This window comes from Rhineura floridana, chromosome 1, assembly GCF_030035675.1.
Source record: "Rhineura floridana isolate rRhiFlo1 chromosome 1, rRhiFlo1.hap2, whole genome shotgun sequence".
NCBI classification, from domain to species: Eukaryota; Metazoa; Chordata; class Lepidosauria; order Squamata; family Rhineuridae; genus Rhineura; species Rhineura floridana.
The window spans coordinates 109,857,688-109,880,028 of NC_084480.1; the positions used below are offsets into that span (position 1 = coordinate 109,857,688).

General features: G+C 40.6%; 1 protein-coding gene across 1 annotated transcript in view; it reads left to right on the forward strand.

Annotated features, from left to right (window-relative positions):
• The window catches only part of SLC1A1 (solute carrier family 1 member 1), a 60,881-nt gene that overhangs the window by 25,101 nt on the left and 13,439 nt on the right, over window positions 1-22,341 (forward strand). The window contains exons 3-7 of the mRNA XM_061629213.1: window positions 10,633-10,725; window positions 13,425-13,539; window positions 14,400-14,442; window positions 15,781-15,888; window positions 16,272-16,456. Coding sequence (XP_061485197.1) covers window positions 10,633-10,725; window positions 13,425-13,539; window positions 14,400-14,442; window positions 15,781-15,888; window positions 16,272-16,456 — 544 coding nt within the window. The remainder of the gene's footprint in view (window positions 1-10,632; window positions 10,726-13,424; window positions 13,540-14,399; window positions 14,443-15,780; window positions 15,889-16,271; window positions 16,457-22,341) is intronic.

The window sequence follows — 22,341 nt, forward strand, 5'->3', positions numbered from 1 at the left end:
TCTCTCCTGGTCGGTCACCACCAGTTCAGACCCCATGAGCGTATATGTGAAATTAAGATTTTTTGCTCCAATATGCATAATTTTACACTTGTTTATATTGAATTGCATTTGCCATTTTTCTGCCCATTCACTCAGTTTGGAGAGGTCTTTTTGGAGCTCTTCACAATCCCTTTTTGTTTTAACAACCCTGAACAATTTAGTGTCATCAGCAAACTTGGCCACTTCACTGCTCACTCCTAATTCTAGGTCATTAATGAACAAGTTGAAAAGTACAGGTCCCAATTCCGATCCTTGAGGGACTCCACTTTCTACAGCCCTCCATTGGGAGAACTGTCCGTTTATTCCTACTCTCTGCTTTCTGCTTCTTAACCAATTTCTTATCCACAAGAGGACCTCTCCTCTTATTCCATGACTGCTAAGCTTCCTCAGAAGCCTTTGGTGAGGTACCTTGTCAAACGCTTTTTGAAAGTCTAAGTACACTATGTCCACTGGATCACCTCTATCTATATGCTTGTTGACACTCTCAAAGAATTCTAATAGGTTACTGAGACAGGACTTTCCCTTGCAGAAGCCATGCTGGCTCTGCTTCAGCAAGGCTTGTTCTTCTATGTGCTTAGTTAATCTAGCTTTAATCATACTTTCTACCAGTTTTCCAGGGACAGAAGTTAAGCTAACTGGCCTGTAATTTCCGGGATCCCCTCTGGATCCCTTTTTGAAGATTGGCGTTACATTTGCCACTTTCCAGTCCTCAGGCACGGAGGAGGACCCAAGGGACAAGTTACATATTTTAGTTAGCAGATCAGCAATTTCACATTTGAGTTCTTTGAGAACTCTCAGGTGGATGCCATCTGGGCCCGGTGATTTGTCAGTTTTTATATTGTCCATTAAGCTTAGAACTTCCTCTCTCGTTACCTCTATTTGTCTCAGTTCCTCAGAATCCCTTCCTGCAAATGTTAGTTCAAGTTCAGGGATCTGCCCTATATCTTCCACTGTGAAGACAGATGCAAAGAATTCATTTAGCTTCTCTGCAATCTCCTTATCGTTCTTTAGTACACCTTTGACTCCCTTATCATCCAAGGGTCCAATAATGAATATATTTATTTCAGTTTGCTCTTCTTTATCCTGCATTTCTTCCAGTTTTTTTCAGTAGAACAATGGGAAAGCTGGATAAACTGTTATTTATTTGTTTATTTGTTTGTTTCCAGAAATTATTAGCATATTTGAAGAGGTGATAATGTTGGAGCCAAACACACTTTTGCCTTATGACACAACCTTTCAGCTTGGAGACTTCTATGTGTCACCTTTAATTTGCCAGTGTGCTTTCTTTGAGGAGAACCCAGCAATCCCTTTGGCCATAGTGATCCATGATAAGCGCACAACAAATGTGCATGAGCAGTTTTTTTATTTATAGGAAAATGTGTGCCCAAGATCAACAATGATTCCACTGTGATAGTCACAGACAGAGAAGCAGCCATTGTGCATGCTATTGAGAAAACTATTCCAGACTGTGCACATGTCCTTTGCTGGAACTATATTATAAAAGATGTAGAATTCTGGGTCTCTGCACATGAAGGAGGGAAAGGTGATCGGAAAGTTTACACCAACAATATTCTTCAGCTTCTGGATAGTGAGAGTGAAGAGGAGTTTCTGAAATTGCTGCACAAATTGAAAGTAAAGTGGAGTGCAGGCTTCCTCAACTATTTTGATCAGAAGCTGAGAAAAGTTGTTATGACAAACTGTGGCAGATGGCTCTTGGAAAAAAGAGGGATCTATAAGAGAACCGGTGGCATTACCACAAATGTATCTGAAAGCATGAATGCCGTGTTCAAGAGGCTATGCAGTAAGAAGGAACTGAACATGGATGAAATAGTTTTGTTTTTTTATTTCCTTCAGACATATTACCTAAAAGAAATTTTAAGAGGACTGTGTGGAATTGGAAATTACCACCTCTTAGCAGAACATAATATCAGAAAATTAAATCCTGATACTACACAGTTTCCAGTAGACTGTGTTCCTGTAGATGACACTGTGCATTTCATAAAGCAGAGAAAGATGGACACAGACCATGTGCCTGAACTTCAAAGAAAAGACCGTAAATCAAAGACTATGGAAGGTGTAGCAGATTTAATTGTAAAGCAAAACCACATATTCTTACAAGCACAGTCTGGCTGTTTCCTTATCAGAGGATCACGTGAGAAGGAATATGTGGTGAAATTATTTCCAAAAGAAACATGTTCTTGCAACAGTTCCAGGACATGCTACCATATTATGGCAGCACAGATGTCTGTAGGAAAAAGTCTTCATGGGACAAAGGTGATGTATTCTCTGAAAAAATTGAGGATGAGTGGACGAAAAGGAAAATCTGGAAGAAAGAAACCTAGATAAAAAGATGAGTTAACCATATTGGCTGCATCAGATTCCCTTCTGATGCATGGTTATACTACAACTGATGCCTCCCAACAGAGAAATGAGAAAAATGAAAATCAAGCTGCTGGCAAGGAAAGGCAATTATCATCCTTTGCCTTTGATCTTGAGCAGGAAGCCCCCTATTTTCAAGTACCCCTCAAAAACCTACTCAAGGAAAGATGATGGGGAAAAAAGAACATGTTCCATGGGAATCTATAACATGCTATCCACACATGAGAAATTCAACCATACAAAGGGTCTAACATCAATGCAGATGACATGAAGTCTCTTCTGAATCAAAACTGGCTAGTTGACACTGTAATTGAGGGATTCCTAATTACTAGAACAAATCTAGAGATTGTGACAAGTACAGATGTTGACGTGCGTGTCTTCAGCCCATTTATTATGCGGTCCATGGAATTACAGGGATACACAAGTGTTCATAACTTTGGCACAAACTTGGATGTTGTGATGAAGGACATCTGGCTCATCCCGACCAATGTACACAGTTCTCATTGGGTACTAATGATTGTGTTCTTCAAGTGGAAATTATTCTGTATCTTGATTCCAAACATGGCATCTCCACCAAGTACACCAACATGCTGCAATCATTTATAGAGATGCAGTCAGCTTCAGCAATGAATTAGTCAGAGTGGATCATTCATGCACCTCTTGACATACCAGTTCAAAAGGACTCTTCCAACTGTGGGGTGTTTGTATGTCTGTTTGCACATGTGTTGTGCAGTGGCTCTCCAATCCCCTTCCCAGTAGACATGGTCCCTGTACGGCAGTGGATTGCTACGGAACTGCTCAGCAAGAATGCATTACTTCCACAACCAAGTGCAACTCAGAGACAGCAGCAGAGAACAAAGAAACAAAGAAATCAGAAAGTCATGAACAATTTCAACACTCCTGTCTCAAGAAATGTGCCTAAAGAATCATTGTCTACAATTGCATTCTTATCTTCAGCAGTACAACAGTATTATAATTCATCTTGGTCACTGTGTTTAATGGGTAATCTGTGCAAGAAACCCAAGGAGGACACAATGATTCTCTGCCAGGGAGTCTGTCAGGACTGGTACCATCCGTCCTGCCTTGAGATAAATCAAGCTCCTCGTGGCATATTCAAATGTCCAAAGTGTTGTAACAAATGAAGAATCCATGCCACAGGCAAAAATGTTTTCTTCTATAACATGATCTTGTCTAATGTTATATGATTATTTTCAGTGTTGATAAATACTGTTCTATACTTGAAGTGATCTTGCACGCCTACCTGCACAAAAGTACATTTGTGTTCTATTTACTTTGCAAAAAGTTTACAAAAATATTGGTTCAGTTGCTGCTATTTATATTATGTTACATTTATATCCTAATGTTGTTTTAGAATATATATATATATATACACATATTTGTATACATTGTTTTAGTTCTTGCTATGTGTGTTTTTTACTGGATTCATATTTTTCCAAAGAATATAGCTAATAATGCTATATGTTAAAATATCTTTAGAAGAATGAAAAATCATTACAGTATTTCAGAACTACTCTTTATAGTTATATTTATTTATTTGTGTCATCGTACCCATACATAGAACAGGTGTGCTAAACCTTTTCTGGGTGGAGGAATGGATGCTTGCCCCACCACTTTGTAGGCCAGATAATGTCAGAGGGACTGACCTCAACCCTGACATCTGATTGCTTTCTTTTGTGATTTTGTTGATATACACTAGTACAGTGGTGTGGCATTTTTGGCAAAGGAGGCGGTACAGCTGCCCTGCACCTTCAATTTAGTGTTGCAAAGCTCATCGTGCAATTGTTTATTGCATGATTGGTATCTCATCTAGCTTGGCCCTCAGACTGGCAGTGGCTGTCCAAGGTCCTGTTCTCCAGCCTTCTTGCCTGAGAGCCTTTTGACTGGAAAGTTCTTCTGCCTCCACCTTATGTGCTCTGCCCAATGAGTGAGAGTCCCTCCCACAGGTTCCAGACATTAATAACCTTGATTTTGAAAGTAGTTGTGTCAGAAACTCATTTCACAGAAAGCAGAGTGGTGAGGTTTGGCCCAGAACTTGAATACAAGGTAGAGGTGGAGTCTGAGCCCAAGCACACAAGAGCTCTTCTTTGAACCCATTTTTTTCCTGTGATAGCACATCTATTTCACAGAAGGCAAACTCTATTTCTCTCCCCCTTCTGCCAGCTGACTTGCCCCTCCAATCTCTCTCTCTCTCTCCCCAATTCACCAGCCATTTGCAACCTGATAGCAGCACCAATAGTGCTGCTCAGTGGACCTACAAACAGCAAGAAAGGGTATTGCTGATCACCCCAGAGATTCCTGGGTCATCCTGTGTTATCTCCCATTTCCCAACAAAAGGAGAGGCAGCAACATGTGTGGTTGGTGAATTTTGGTAGGTCTGGCTGATTGGGAAGTCGCCGTTCTAGGCTGTTTTATGTAAAAGCATATTATAGCCCGGAACGGGTATCGGAACGTGGTTTTCATGGAAGTTTTGTGTCTTATTGCATGCATCCCATGTAGTCATGTAGGACTGGTGAATTTGGGAGGTCTGGCTCGCTGGGAAGTCGCCGTTCTGGGGTGTTTTATGTAAAAGATTATTATAGCCCGGAACGGGTATCGGAACGTGGTTTTCGTGGAAGTTTTGTGTCTTATTGCATGCATCCCATGTAGTCATGTGGAACTGGTGAATTTCGGAGGTCTGGCTCGCTGGGAAGTCGCTGTTCCAGGCTGTTTCATTCCATTCCGGAGGGCATTTTGGTTGTTAAAGGGTTAATAAAAATCCTATCGGAATGGTTTTTGTTCCTAAATGTTGTTCTCAAGTGTCTCTAACACATCCCAGTGTTTTTGGCATCAATGTCTTTTATAAAGGGCCCGTTCCAGCCTGTTCCGTTCCGTCTTTTACACCTTCCTGGAAATTCTTAGTTGTGCACAAGCAAAACATTAAAGCACAGGTGGAGGGAATGTGGCCTTCCTGACTGGTTCCCATTGTCCCTGACCATTGGCATGCTGGCTAGGGATGAAAGGAATTGGAATCCAACATCTGAAGAGCCAAAGTTTCCCTACCCCTACTCTAAAGGCTTACTGTCATTACCTTCTGCTCATTCAAAAAAGAAAAAAAGGCATTTGATAAGAAGAAGCCTCCCCTTCATTCTTTTTATCCCCCAAAGTGTTGCTTATGTCTGGATAAGTCTTACTGAAGTAATAAATTTTAAAAAATCAAGGAAACTAAGAACAGTGCCAGCTCCAGGTTATGGGGGGGGGGCTTTCGGACAAGACATTCTCACTTGTCCCATCTGTCCCTCAGTGAGTCCCACCCCTCACTGCCATTGTTGCCAACTGCTGCAGCTAGTCCGCCTTATTACTGCCACCTGATTGATCGCCAGAGTCAGTGAGCAACCAGGTAGTGGCAGCTGCCACTCCTCCTCACTGTTCTGAGCCCGTGGTTCTGAAACCCACTTTGCCAGACAGTCAACTCAGTCTCTCTTTTAATCAGAACTATTTTATTAAACCAGAAAACACAAAGGTATACAGAAATTTAAAAGAAAGCATACAGTCTCTGGGGATGGTGAACTGAGGATGGTGATGATGAAGAAGAAGGTTGATAGCAGGTAATTGTAGGATTGTTGACAAGGTAGATTAAATGGAGGAGAGGTACCTTCTGAGAGAGAAGCTTCTGGAAGAGGTAATTCTGGCAGAGAAGTATCTTCTGAGAGAGAGATAGGTAAAAAAGGAGTGTTGTCCTTTGGGGCTACTAGGCCTTCTGCTAGCTTCACTGATGACTGAAACAAACTGAGGCAGGTTTTGGAGGGAAAACTAACTAGCCAATTAAAGTGAGGAGTGATGTCACCTGACAGGAAGTTACTGTAAGGCTAAGGGAGCATAGAGACAGACCTCTAGAGTTCCATAACTCTAACCTAATAAATGCCTTATTTGACACAACAGAAGGAGTTTCTCTATATACAATTCTAAACCCTGTGGAGGCAGTACACTCACCATCACTGTTGTTTGCTTGCTGATCCCCTCTGGAATTAAATCAAAGATGAGAACAGGCCCTGGTGCTTATTGATACAAGACTTTTCCTTAGCTCTACAAGTTTCGGAGTACAATACTCATTCAGGATCCTGAAAAGCTTGCAAGTTCTTTAGAGTTAGAAAAACTGAAAAAATCTGAACTCAGTCAGGGCCGGCTCCAGGCATGCCAGGGCCCTTGGGCATCAGCTTGCCCTGGGCCCCAGTGTGTGTGTGCACGCACATGTGCGCCCAGCCCCCACCCCACCTACCTGTCTCCTGTCTTTTACCATTGCCCTTAATGAAGGTGGCGGCCGCAGTTTCCCTAAGGGGATGAAGCCTCTGCCGCCATCTTTGTTGATGGCACACGTATGTGCTACACGCATGCATCTCTGCCATCAACTAAGATGGTGGCAGCGGCTTCAGTACCTTAGGGAAGCCTTGGCCACCATCTTCATTAAGGGCAATGCTAAAAGGCAGGAGACAGGTAGATGGGGCAAGGGAATGGCGGGCAGGCGGAAGCTCCTGTCCTGCGATCCGTGGATGGTGCCGCGGTTCGCGGAAGGGGAGTGGAGTTCAGGGGCTCCTGTAGCTCTGGGGCCCTCGGGCCAGTGTCCCACCTGGCTGCCCTTTAGAACCGGCCCTGTCAATAATCACCTTTGCACAAGTTGTGAAGCAAAATTTTCTTCTCTCTGCGTGTCTGCACTAGGAATGGAATCCTCTCCTTTTTTACATTTTGTTTTTAAGTGTGACCTCCTGGTGGTCATTAACAATCCAGTTCCTTTTTCCTCCAATATCTTTTCATTTTTCTGATCTTTTCCAATTTTTATGTATGTATTTATTTCGCTTGGCAGAGAATTATCAATATTATAATTGCTATTTATTCACAAGTTTCTACTGGTATCAATCTTTATTCTGAACTCTGTAATGATTGCCTGCTTACATTTCTTTTCAAGTGCACTGCAGACAGATTAAGGCAGATAATCAAGTCAGTGTCATTCCCCCCTGCTGTTTTCTGTCTGCCAATTACAGTCAAAACCTCTTTGACATCAATGAAAGGAAATTCACATTTGAAGAGCTCACATAGAAAGTAGATTGATAAAAGTATCACTCACATTATAGAAAGTAGATTGATAAAAGTATCACTCACATTATGAATAATTTCAAAGTGAATTTTAAAAAACCAAATAAGAAAAAAAGAATTAATCAGGACCAAGCACAGAGAGTTGCTACTTCAACATTCTCTCCACAAAGATAGAGAATATAAGAAATAATAATTAATCTGATAGCAACTCTGATTACTGCAAAAATGGTGCCCATTGCTATTCTGCACTCATCCTCTCTGGGCCAGAGAAAAGGGCAGATGAACAAGCAGGTTGCAGTGGTGAAGAGGAGGAGCAGGTCCAGGAGGCTGTTGTCAATAGGCCCCCTTCTGAGGTGTGGGCCTTCCACAGATGCCCAGTCATAGTGACCCTTGATGCAAGATGCATCCCTTGAACCTTGAGCAAGGACCCTTGACCCAGATGCTGACAGCTGGAAGTTATCGTTCCAAGCTGTATGTGCCTACAGTTATTTGTGCATAGGCCCCCTTTTAAAGGCATAGCATCAAATGTGTGGACATGAGATCAGGAGCAAGACGAGCAGACCCAAACTAAATAGATGGAGGGGAATATATGAACAGGGCTCCTGTTAGTCAAGGATCCCTCTTGTTCCCACAGTCATCAGCTGGGAGTTAAAGGAGAAAATTGGCAGTGGTCCAACTAGGCTTCATTGATCTTGGATACATATTCAAGAGGATAGACATTTGTACAAATCTACCCAACTGTCTGGGAAGGCAGTGATCTCCTACTTCCAAATTTGCAAGATGGTTATCATACAGTTTGCACAGAGGTGGTTGTGTGATTGCTGTCTACTGTATGCAAACCAAAATTTTGCCCATTAGGTTATGTGGGTTGATCCCATGCCAAATGCAACCCAGTTTATGGGTATGCTGATTTTAATCATGCAAGATCTCAATGTGGGCTAGAGAAATTCCAGCCCATAGTCTACTCTTACCAAACTGACAATCTCTGGCTATTATGGTATCATGCTTTCTGGAATACCATAGCCATCACTGCCTTACAGCCTTATATCATTGAAACTGATGGGAAGAGACATACTTGCTACACCACATGCAGTAAATCAGCCATGCCACTCTGCTGACATGTTCGCAAATCATAACCACATAAGAAGCAACCTACTTTGCCAAACTATACACTGAAGTGGTTGTGGGAATTAGATCTTAATGCACATGCTGTTCTAGAAGAGCTCATTTTAATGTGTGATAGTGCTTGGTTAAATAGTAACCGCACTCTTAAATAATGCGGCAAAGGAAGTGGTGCGTGCGCTTGAGGTCACATCTTTTGTCCCTGCAATCTATATCTCATGTAAGCACAACAACCACCTATTGTCTGCCTGGGAACTGGCCAAGTATGCAGTATGAAATCAATCTCTGTAGAGAGAGGATTTATGATTTGATCATCAAATAGAGCAGTGTTGGCAGAGGTGGTTAGAACAGGCCAGGCTTTTGCTGATTCCCTTTAATGACCAATTTATTGTGTGGTCTAAATAGAATGGAGGAAGAAATAGATTCTGTCAGTTTCCCTCTAATAGCTAGGTGACTTGTTCTGGCCTTGCTAGAAGCTCTGAGAAAGGGAGGAGAGATATTGCTGATTCACATTCAGCGATGACATTCAGATTTGATCAGTTATTAGTTTCTAAAATGAGAGATGCTTGAGTTCAAACCTGTCTGAAAGGCACACCATTTGACATAGAAGTCCTGCTCCGTGATGCCAAGTGTTTTGAGGGGTTGAATAAGGTCACTCTATGAAGAGAATGCACTCTGCACATGTGCAGAAGAACACATTATTTTACAACATAATTCAGTATTGAAGCCATGTTGAATTAAAATCTGATTCTGGGGCTCAGCCTAAGTAAACTAAGGCTTATATTAAGATTTAGTGAGCCCTCTAAAATACTGAAATGCTTACACCTGGCTGTAGAAGTCAGTGTCCTGAGGCAGCAACTCATCATAGAGTGGAGCTTTATAGCTTTGTACTGGGACGTTACTGCGGTCCTCAATAATGCAGGATAATCCATTAACACTCTACACTGGCAGCTGCTGCATGACTGCGCCAGGGCAATTATGTTAATCTTTGAAGGCTGAGATATGACAGGATCCTCTTCAGCCCCTTTGTGTAATACTTTAGAGTCTCTTTGTCCTATAAGCAAAAAAATAAACCCTTACAATAATGGCACATTTGCCCTATTGCATAGATGAAGGGCTGTGAGGGAAACACTGGTGCAACAGTTCAAAAGCAACTGCTGTGCCAGAACTCCTAGCACCAGCACAATGAGGTGATTAGATCCTCTTGCAATGGAGCTAGGATTTTTATGCGGGTTAGATCCTCTATTCTTCAATTAGACTGTTGGTCCATTGAAATAGGTCTTCAGAGTCTATCTCTCTGAAAACCACTGAAATGCTGGCAAAATATTAATAGATAACAAAAGATCTAACTATTAATGTACATGATTGGTGTGTAATATATTGAATTCCACCTGGGTTTTTCCTACCAGAAACTTTGTGAAATTTGAACATCATTCCAGTTTTGTTTTGTTTGGTTGTTTTTTAAAAGAGCTTTATCTGTGTTGTTTAGCAATAAAATTTCTTAACATTTAACAAAGCATACAGAAGTATTTTATTCTCAGCTGTTATTACAGCAACATTTCCTAACAGAATTCTTTATTAATAAATGGAAGAGGGAGGACGTTTTCAAAAGTATTTAAAACAAGAAGCTTCTCATTGAACACAGTCCACTAAAAGAAGTGATTTTAAATGATTTCCCCTTCCTGCTGCAGCTTCCTGCACTCCCTTCCATGCTGTTCTGTAGGGTCCCCCCACTCTCTGGAACAGATTGTGTAGGGGGCTTCGGGTTGCAACAGGAAGGGAACACTGGTGAAAATTGCAGTTCCTTCTCTTATGTTAGTGGGCATCTCTATAGTATCAAAAGCTGTTCTACAAGTGGAATGGCAGCACTGGATCACACCCACTGTACAAGGTCACAGGAAGATGGAAGATAAGGGTAAAGCGAAATCACAAATGTAAAAATGAACTGCATTTATGTGCAAATGTTTATGTATTAGAATTGAATTATTTTCTAAAACTCCCCAGGTGTTGCTGCTTTGGACTCTAGTGTTTCTGGAAAGATTGGCTTGCGGGCAGTTGTCTACTACTTCTTCACTACAGCCCTAGCGGTAATCCTAGGTAATGTACAGCCCTGTCCTGGAGTCTTTATTATTCTTAAATTTCTTTGTATTGTGCAGTGATTATTTTTTTTAATCAATTGGCAAACCAACAATAAACAGTCCTTTTTCACCTTGCCCACATTTTTTTTATCATTAATTTTTATTCAAATTTTCAAAGACAAAAAACAAAACAAAACAAAAACAATTAAACAATAAAATAAAATGTTGACTTCCGATTTGTCGCAGATCAGTTATAGGTCTACAATATATAACAATCCTGTCTCTAAAATTATATTATAAAATCACTTTCCTCCAGTAGTTATCTTAATTAATCATCAAATCTCATAAACATTACTTTATTCTTTCCACAAAAAGTCAAAGAGAGGTTTCAATTCCTTGAGAGATATATCTTTCAATTTTTCTCCAAATAAACATGTCGCTTAATCCATCTGATTCAAATCTGTTAGGTCCAATAATTTCAATAGCCATTCTTCCATTATCTATATTAATTCCATCTTCCATCTTCAATAATCCTGTTAAGACCAGTAATTTCAGTAGCCATTCTTCCATTATCAGTATCCCATAATAATCTTGTTGTCATAGCCATAGTCCAAATAAACATATCAATTAATCCATCTCGTCAAATCTGTTAGGTCCAATAATTTCCATAACCATTCTTCCATTATCAATATTAATTCCATCTTCCATCTTCAATAGTCCTGTTAAATCCAGTGGTTTCAGTATCCATTCATCCATTATCAGTATCCCATGATGATCTTGCTGTCATAGCCATAGTCATATAACAAGAGTCTGATGGGAATTTCCCTCATCACAAATATGTCCTTGCCATCAATTCTGAATATGTTGCTGAAATATTGTTGTAAAGTCACATCTCTGCTCTTCTTTTTTACAAAATGCACTGGCTCATCTCTTAAGAGTTTTTCCATTGTCACATATTTGTAGTTAATTCCATAGATTTTTTCTATGTCAAGCCCCATCACATCATTCCAGTCAAGAAAATTATCCAAGACATTGATAACTTTATCACTAATATCTTCATTAATTTCTTCGGAGACAACGTTGAATTCCAAACAGTAAACTTTATTTCTAACATCCGTAAACTCCAGATCTTTTTCCAATTCCATATTTGTTCCAGTCTCCAGGGCTTGTATCTTCCCTTTAATTTTTCTTTTCTCATCTCTAATCCCATCAAACTCCTCTCTCACAGAATCCCCTATTTCTTTAAACTCCTGCGTCATTTTGCTAAATTCAATTTTCATCTCCTGTCTACCCTGTCTCAGGGTTTGTTTCGTTATCTCAATCTCACTCATTATTTTCTGAAACATAATTTCTTCCATGGTCTCAGTCACTTCCCTGGTTGCCATTCTTAGAACCACAAAAACAAAAAATTATTTCAGCCACAATTGGGTTAATATTCCAGGCTTGCTGACATCAGTGTCTTATCTCTTATATGTTCAGGAAAACAAAACAAATTTAGTTCCCAGCTTCAAACAGTTAGTGGCGTCGTGAACAAGCAGATTCGTCAAAATGAAATAGACCAAAAAAAAAATAGTCCCAGACATATAGTACTCCAAAATTCATAAATCAAATTTATTATTTTTTCCCCTCCTCGAAATAGAAATCCCTCTTCCGTTAGTATCTTTAGAATGCACCTCCAGGCCAGCTTTTTGCAATAAAAACAAAGATAAGCTTTTTTCGATTTCTTTCCTCCTTAATTTCGTGAGTAAAAGAGAAGAGTTATAACTCACCAGATGTTCTTTATAGCTGATTCATTGACAAATCTCTTTTTTGCTGCAACAATTTAAACCAAATAAAAAAATATATAGAAAGAAGGATGCTTGCCTGTTAGGTTCCGTTTTTCTTTGAAGAAAAGATAAACGTGTCGCTTAATCAGAAAGAGCTTGATGGAAGTCCGTCTGCATTGCTGGCTGAACTTTCTCTCATAAATTAATGAAATCCAGTCCTCCCAACAAAAACAGGCTTTGTGGTTAATCTCTACGTTTCTCCCTGCCCGGGAGAAAATCTTTACCAGTCAAAAAGAACGTTCTGACTGATTTTAGAACTGAAAAAGCTTCTTCTGAGATGAGAGCTCAACTCAGAGGCAGCACAGGCTAAGCCACCCTTCCCGGAAGTCCACCTTGCCCACATTTTTAGAAAGTAAGAGCAAACTTGGATATCACATGTGCCAAATTGTAATGGTAAACAGTTACCATTCTCATGGATTAGAGCTTTTTACTCCATGTTATATTCCCGATGTACCATTTCATAGGCACACAGGATTATCTTTATAACAAATATAATACTTAACTCTGGGATTGCCTGTACTGAGTTAAAAGGACCAGACAGGAGCAAAGCAGCTATACTCTCCTCCCCAGGATACAGCACATTCTCACTAAGCTGTGGTTTGGCTTAGTGTTATGTGCAAATGTGGCCACTATGTCCATCTGCAGCCCTGATTCAGCAATAGGCTCCACTATCTTCCATATATAGCATAATATGATGACTTTGTATCATGTAATAATGAACTGAATTTTCCACCAAACTTGGAAGAGATAATTACTGATTCTAAGACAGATGTAATTCTGGTCTGCCATTTGCTGTACTCCGGAAAGAACCACTGTAAAAAATTATTCCATACAGAAAATTCCTCCATACAAGATTTCCAACTGCTCAGAATGGGATTTTTCTCAATTACAGGGGTTGTATTGGTTGTGACCATCAAACCAGGAGTGTCCCAGAAAGCTGATGAGATTGATAGAACAGGTAGCACACCTGATGTCTCTACTGTGGATGCTATGTTAGACTTGATTAGGTGAGCCTTTCAGATACTGTTTTGTTGCTAAAAAGATTCCACGATAAATGCCATTGTCCCATTTTAAAGCTATCAAAGCATGCATTTGAGAGACAGAATGATTTGTACTATAGAATTCTAATGGTGGGTTGTATCCAGTGCTGTCTGTAGACAATGGTCCTTCACCTTTCTCTTCTCTTCCCTGCAGCCCTTGTGAGTGCCCTCAAAATCTGTTCCGGTGGGTTGGGAGACTCTCTGGAGCATGTTTTGTGGCATACAATGAGGAGAACAGGGAGGCGATGTCCCTATGCCCAAGCAGATGTCTGCTCATGCAGTATTGGATTCCACCCAATATATAGGACTGTGCACAAATTGGTGCTCCTTTTATTGAGAAAACACAGAGGGCAGCATATGCAATTCATATCAGCTTTTTTCTTTCTTCCTGTATCCCCTTTGCAATACAGGAAATTGGTTATTTGCCTGCCAAAACAAAATGATGTCATCACCAAACACATTAAGAAGAAAATGTTATAAAGCATGGGTGGAGCATTTTCATCATACTATGTCATTCCAATAAGATTGTATCTATGTCATGCATACTGCATCCCTGCTGAATTAGAGAGAGAGAGAGAGAGAGCAACCTAATCTGCTGTGAGCCCATCTGTTAAAATGTTAGGTCTTGAAGACAGTACACAAGGTTTCCAACTTGAACATATATTTCTGAACTTCAAGTCCTGATGAAATATATTCAGGGATCTGTGTGTGGAGAGACAGAGACAGAGAGAGAGAGAGATTACCACCATCATTCCATGTTGCTTCTTGAATATATTTTGTATTATTACATTGTGATATCTTTAAAATATGTTTAAATCCCTCTATAGGAATATGTTCCCAGAAAACCTTGTACAGGCCTGTTTTCAACAGGTAGGTTCAGTCTTGTTATTTATTAACACCAACTGTGCAGTTATTTCTGCATCTCCATAAAGCTATACCAGTGTGCGTGAACCTGCTGCTCGGGATGTCTATAGACTACTGGGGTTTTGTTTAGTATTATATGTTATATTTTACTCTATGTTATATTTTAGTCTATGTACGCCGCCTAGAGTGGCCGTTAATTCGGCCAGATAGGCGGCCTAGAAATAAAATTTTATTATTATTATTATTATTATTATTATATTATGTGATGATTATACTGTAGGATACTATATTATTTTTGGATAAGAGTTCAGTAATAACCGTTTGGGTTTTTTTACAAAAATAAAATTTAATAACATCAAGGAAAATTTGAGATTATTATGGTCTCAGAAAATCCACATTCCTTTCAAATGATCAGGCAGTAGTTTTCAGACCCAAAGCAACATGTAAGCATACATTCAGGAGTGATAATAAGATACAAAATCAAAGGTCCTATTTCTGGTGCAGAAATATTTCATGATTGCAGCTTCCTCAGCACTGGAGTGAAGCCTACGAGGCATCATCTTTACAGCTCACAAAAAGAAAGAGGAAAACAAGAAAGGATTTGTTGCAGCCTCTGTAACCTGAGAGTTAGCACAAGAGTAATGATCTGGGTGTACTGAGAAGGAAGACTTAAGTAGAAGAATTAAGGGAAAGATGGAGAAATAAATGGATACATGAACATGATAGCTCCTTAACAATGATTGAAATGTGGCTGATAAGAAAGGATGCAATATGTTCTCTCTAACGCCCCACCCCCCAAGCTATCCCTCTCCCAGCATTCTAATTTCCTTGGCAATGGTTGCCAGGATTGCCCTGAACTGTCTCACCCTTAACTACTTATCCCTTGTTTATCCCAGGCAACTAGCCTTATGAAATATATTACATCCAAAACAGACACATTAAACAAGCATCTCATCACATTTTCGCATGGAGAAACACAAACCATCTGCCATGCATGGCTTGGAGAGTAGTAATACAAGTTCCATGTCTCAGTGAGAGATACAAAGAAGATGGAACAAATCAAGTAAGCAAAAAAATGAAAATTAAAAAAAATCCATACTGAAGAACAGTCACTGTTGCTCTTATATAACCCTTTATGGTAATTTTTTCATGCTTGTGTCTAGATTATAATCGATTAACAATGGATGTATCAACTGTTGTTGACATGTTACAACTGTAAATAATATGCATAAGCTTCTTGATCCTTATTAAATGCCTTGCATCCTGAAAAGAACTTTTAAAAAATAGTTTACTTTTCAGTCCATCATTTCCTTAGAATGTAATGTATGTATTCTTAACTTTCAGTATAAAACCAAACGTGTAGAAGTAACAATCACAAGTGAAGTGGACAAAAATGGTACTGTTCCTACAGAAGCCCCAGTTACAACTGTAATGCCAACAGAGACTTCAGAGGTATTGTTACTACTGTGTATTGTATGACACTGTAACTATTGAAATTATGGAGAAAAGATTAGTCTAGTGAAGTTCTGCTTGCAAATGTGATAAATTAATAACAGAAATTGAAAGAGATTTATTTACTAGACCACACTAAAAGACATAGGCTTTTTGTTGAATCCTTTAAGATAATTTGTGCTCTAGTGGCTCCAAGTGGAGCCATTAGAAGCATTACGTAAATTAACACTTACAAACTATACCCAAGAAATTAAGTAGTAAGCAATCCAATAAACCCCAAATAGGTTTAATCTATTATAGTTTCCTGAACAATAATAAAGCTCATATCACCAAAATGAATTGTTACTAATTAGTAATCTTTCCCCTTCACTCTCAATCTACAGAATAAAACTAAGGAATACAAAATAGTGGGCGTGTATTCCGATGGTATTAATGTTCTTGGCTTGATAGTCTTTTGTCTTGTCTTTGGAATTGTTATCGGAAAAATGGGAGAAAAGGGAAAAGTGCTGGTGGACTTTTTCAACGCACTGAATGATGCCACAATGTATATAGTTCAGATAATAATGTGGTAAGTAGGATGATATCTTATCATTATATCTCAGAAGATTTTGTTATTGACTTCAGGAAAACAGTAATTGTTTATAAAACCAAATGATTTACACAAAACGTTTTTTGGAAAGTCAAAATGACTAATGGGCCTTTCGCTGAGTTTTCAAAATATGGTGTATTTGGATATGAAGGCTCTTTCTTTCTTTTCCCTTCTCTCCCCCTGACCCCCCCAAAGGCCATTTATTCATCTATCAGAATTATGGTATAGCTGAGGAAAACTTTATTTTTGATATTCTATATTTGTCTAATTTATGCCAAAACTATCTTTTAGCGTCAATCATGTTCCGAACCTATTTGCCAGTAAGTGGCTGGTAGCATTGTGGGGCATATATTTGTAAAATATTGTCATTCTCTGTATTCTTCGAATCAGAGAATGAAAATAATCACACTCTTAAATCATGGTGTCATTCATTATCCAGTACCCTAACATGTCACAGCACACATTCTCTTTCTTATCTTCCATTTAAAACATAGAGGCCCAAACTGAATCTAACTTTATTTGAAAACAATGGGACTTAAGTCCTCTTAAAGGGAACAACTGCAGCACTGAGGGACTGGAGAAGACCTGCCCTGGGAGTGAGTATCTGAGCATCTAGGTGCTTGCTTGCTTGCTCCTCTGGGTTGCTGTCTCTTGAGACAGCTGAAGTCCCTGGTAAGTGCTGCAACAACTGGGACCCCCTGCCTGACCCTGACTCCAGAAAGAGGCAGCAGTTAATCTTGCAGCCTTTTGCATCAGCTCCTAGCTGGGTTAGGGGTCATAAAAACCTGGCTGCCCTTGGGGAGCCGCTTAGGAAGTCCTGAGGGAGAGGGTGCTACCCCCTGCTATTTTTTTTTAACCAATCTAGAGGAGATTGGTAGTGGGGAGGGTGTATGTCACATGTGTAGTTCCTGCGTAGGGTGAGAACCTGTGCAGTGAACTGAACAATAGGAGAAAGTCGTCAGATGCCTTCAGCATGAGAGTCTGTAACTGGCAGAAGGCTGGCCGTCCCTGGGTGTGAGACGGGAAAAGTAGATGTGCCATGTGTAAAAGATATTGAGTGGGTCTGACTGTTCCCAATTCTCTCAGGGCAAGGGAAGACGAGGGCAAGGCTATCTACACCTTGTTCCTCACTCCCACTCCTCTCATGAATGGGTTCCTCGTTGCTCATCTGCTGTGCTGACTGGCCTGTTGTTGTTTAATACCATGGCACAAAATAAGACCACACTCATCCATGATTTGATCGTGAATGAAGGTGCCGATTTGGTGTGTGTTACCGAGACTTGGGTGCGTGAGCTGGAAGGAGTTGATCTGACACACCTGGATACTTGTTGCAACACCAGCACAGGCTGCAGGCATGTGGGGGAGGCGTTGCAGTGGTCTATACAACTTCCATGTCTGACACCAGGAAAAGTCTCTATCTTGGAGTTGGCTGTGAGGGCCTGCACCTGGTGTCGGGCCGAGGAGACAGTAAACTAGGGTGTACCATCCACCCTGCTGCCCAGCAGCTTCTCTGACCTTGCTGGTGAAGGCCATTTCGGCTATGGTTTTGGAATAGCCCAGAACCATAGTCCTGGGTGATTTCAATGTCCATGATGAGGCTGCCTCTAGTGTTCTGGCTTGGGACTTCATGGCCTCCATGATGACCATTCGGCTGTCTCAAGTTGTCACCAGTTCAACACATAGGGCAAGGCACACCCTCAACCTGGTTTTTGCTCCAGATAGAGGAAGGATGAGATGGGGGTGGGTGGATGTCACCCCATTGTCATGTTCAGACCACTTGCTGGTGAAGTTTAGACTTATGGCACCAATCCTCCCCTGCAGGGGTGGTGGACAGATTAAGATAGTCCGCCCCCGGAGACTTATGGAATCCACAGGATTCCTGAATGCCCTTGAGAAGTTCCCAGTAGATCGAGCAGGTGACCCTGTTGAAGCCCTTGTCACGCTGTGGAACAGCGAGGCACATCAGGCTCTTGACACAGTTGCCCCTGAGCACCATCTCCGGCACTGTGGAGCCTGGTTTGCACCTTGATACACCAGTGAGCTAAGGGCAATGAAACAGACTGGATGATGCCTAGAACGCAAGGGGTGAAAGACTTGCTGTGAGGCTGTTCAGGCAAGTAAAACATCATACCCGTGCCTACTGTGCTGCGGTGAGGGCGACAAAGAAGACCCATTTCTCTGTCACCATCACATCCTCAAGTAGCCATCCAGTGGACCTTTTCCATATTGTCAGGGATCTGTTGACATCAACATCAGGAAATGGAGTTTTTTGGAAACAGTTTCAGTTGATGCAGCCTGATGACGTGGACAAGGTGCTTGGGACAATGCGGCCAGCAATGTGTCCTCTAAACCCTTGCCCTTCTTGGCTTATTAAAGTTTGCCAAGGGGGTTTGACCAAGTGGATCCAGGGTGTGGTCAATGCATTGTTGTGGGAGGAAGTGGTTCCAGCTGTTCTGAAAGAGGCGGTGATCCGACCGCTCCTGAAGAAGCCCACCCTGGATCCATTGGTTTGCGACAACTACCGACAGGGTGCAAATACCCCTTTCTTAGGGAAGGTGATTGAAAGGGCTTTGGTGCAGCAATTGCAAGTACTCTTGTTTTTTTTTTTCAATTAATTTTTATTCAAATTTTCAAAACCAAAACAATACAAAAAGAAAAAACACAAATTAATAACTAATACAATAAAAAAAGAAAAAAAAACTATTGACTTCCGATTTGTCATAGTTCAGCTATAAGTCTATAATATATAACAAGCCTGTCTCTTAATAGATTATAAAATCACCTTCCTCCAGCGGTTATCTTAGTTGGTATCAAATCTCATTAACATCGTATCATTTTATTCTTCCACAGAAAGTCAAAGAGAAGTTTCCAATCCTTGAGATATATGTCCATCAATTTTTTTCTAGATAGACATGTCAATTAATCCAACTCATCAAGTCTACTAAGTCCAGTAATTTCAAATCGCTCTTCTTCCATTATCCGTGTTGGTTCCATCTTCCATCTTCCATCTTTTCGCACCCAATAATCTTGCTGTCATAGTCATATAATAAGAGTCTGATAGGAATTTCCTTTATCACAGATATTTCCTTGCCATCAATTCCGAACGTATCACTGAAGTATTGTTGCAAAGCCGCATCTCTGTTCCTCTTTTTTACAGAATACACTAGCACATCTCTTGAAGGTTTTTCCATTGACACAAAACAGGGATTAATTCTGTAAACTTTCTCCATTTCAAGTTCCATCAAATCCTTCCAGTCCAAGAATTTTTTCGAACCGATAATATCTTTATCTCCAATCTCTTCATCAATTCCTTCAGGGACAGCGCTGTGTTCCAAACCGTAATATTTGTCTCCAGGATCCATCACAGCCACGAAATCCAAATCTTTTTCCAAGTCCATATTTAATCCAATCTCCATAGTTTGAACCTTGCCTTTAATTTTTCTTTCATCTTTTTTTGGTTTTCCAGATCTATCTTTATTCTCCTTTCTCATAGAATCCTGAATTTCTTTCAGCTCCTGTCTCATTTCGCCAAATTCAATTTTCAACGCTTGTCTGTTATTTCTCAGTTCTTGTTTTGTTAGCTTAATCCCATTCATTATTTTCTGAAACATATCTAAAGATAAAGTCCCTTCTTGTACATCCATGGTGTCAACCATCTTCTTAATTGTCATTCTTAAAACCAAAGGAACAAAACTCCTTCAATTTTCAATGTCCCAAGCAAAGAACAGTTTATTTCTTTATCCAGTTACAAAGGAGTTAATCTTTCAAACCAACTGACGTCACACTCTAGACAGCATGGACTTCCTTATCTCTTATATGTCCAGAAGTGCAAAAACAGCTTTAGTTCACAGCATCCAAATAACTAGTAGCAGAAAGAATGAGCAGATTCGTCAAAAAAAAGAAAAAAGTAGACCGGAAAAAATAGTCCCAGACATATATTACTCAAAAGTCTTATAAATCAAAAAAAAATTTTCTCTTCCAATTAGAAACCCCTCATCCGTTTGTAATCTTTATAATGCTGATTTCCATGCCAGCTTTTTGCAATAAAAAAAAAAAGATAGGCTATTTTTATTTTCTTCCCCTTAGTTCCGTGAATAAAAGAGAAGGTTATGACTCACCCAGGGTTTCTTAATTGCTGGTTCTTTGACAAATCTCTTTAGCTGTATAGATAACAAAATAATGAGCGTAGACAGGAGAATGCTTGCCTGTTAATCCGTTTTTCTTTGAAGAAAAAAAAACGGCTCACTTAATCAGCTGAGCTAGCTAGAAATCCTAGCTCTATCCGAGCTGCTGGAAGACCTTCTTTCACAGACAATTCTAATGAATTCCAGTCTCCAACAAACACAACAAAGCTGTGTGGGAAATCTCTACGTTTCTTCCTTATCCGGAAGAAATTATCCCCAGTCAAAAAGCCCTTCTGACTGGTTTTAAAACTGAAAAAGTTTCATCCAAGACGGGAGCCCGTCTCAGAGGCAGCACAGGCGGAGCGATCCTCCTGGGAAGTCCTGCAATTGCAAGTACTCTTGGATGAAACAGATTATCTTGACCCATTCCAGTCTGGGTTTAAGCCTGGTTATGAGGCTGAATCAGCCTTGGTCTCCCTGATGGATGACCTTTATTGGGAGAAGGACGGGGAGTACAACCTGGTTATTCTTATTTGATCTCTTGGTGGCTTTTGATACCATTGACTATGGTATCCTGGACCGCCTTGGTGAGATGGGTATTGGAGGCAATGTTTTATAGTGGTTCCAATCCTATCTCCAGGGCCATTTTCAGAAAATAGCATTGGGTGGTTGTCTTTCAGCCCCCTGTCAGTTGTGCTGTGGGTACCACAGGGTACCATCTTATCCCCCATGCTGTTTAACGTCTATATGAAACCCTTCGGAGCAGTCATCAGGAGATTTGGGGCAAGGTGTCAGCAGTACGCTGATGATACCCAGCTCTGTTTCTCTGTAATATCTGAATTGGGAGAGGGTGTGCAAGCCCTGGACCACTGCCTGGACTTGGTGATGGGCTGGATGAGGGCCAATAAACTGAGTGTGCATCCTAGCAAGACAGAGGCGCTGTAGGTTGGTGGTTACCAAGTACAGATAACTGGTCACTTGCCTGCTTTAGATGGGGTTGTACTCCCGCTGAAAGAGCAGGTCTGTAGTCTTGGGGTGGTCTTTGTCACTAGCAGCCCAGATTATCTCAGTGGCTAGGAGTGCCTTTTACCAGGTTCGCTGGTAAGACAGCTGCAGCTGTTTCTGGACCGGGATGGCCTTGTCCATGCACTGGTGACTCCAGGCTGAATTACTGTAATGTGCTCTATGTGGGGCTACCCTTGAGGTTTGTTTGGAAGCTGCAGCTGGTGCAAAATGTGGCAGCAAGGCTGCACACTGGGGCATGTTATCACCAACATGTCACCCCACTGCTGAAAGTATTGCACTGGCTGCCTATTAGCTGCTGGGCTGAGTTCAAGGTTCTAGTTTTGGTGTACAAAGCCCTATACAACTTGGGACCAGGATACCTGAAAGACTGTCTTATCCCTTATATACCCAGTTGATCACTGCACTCTGCAGGTGAGGGCCTCCTGCAGATACCATCTTATCAGAAGGTCCGTTTCGCACGACACAGGAAGTGGACCTTTAGTGTAATGGCACCAACCCTTGAAATGCCCTCCCCTTAAATATTAGACAGGCGTCATCTCTGTTATCTTTTTGGTGCTTACTGAAGACTTTCCTCTTTCAACAAGCCTTTTAAGTTGAGACCTTATCCCAGTCTGCATCTGTGTTGGAACTGCTTTTCAATATGTTAATCCTTTTCTTTTTTAAAAAGATGTTTTTAAAGCTGTTTTAAAAATATTTTTAAAGATACTTTGTTTT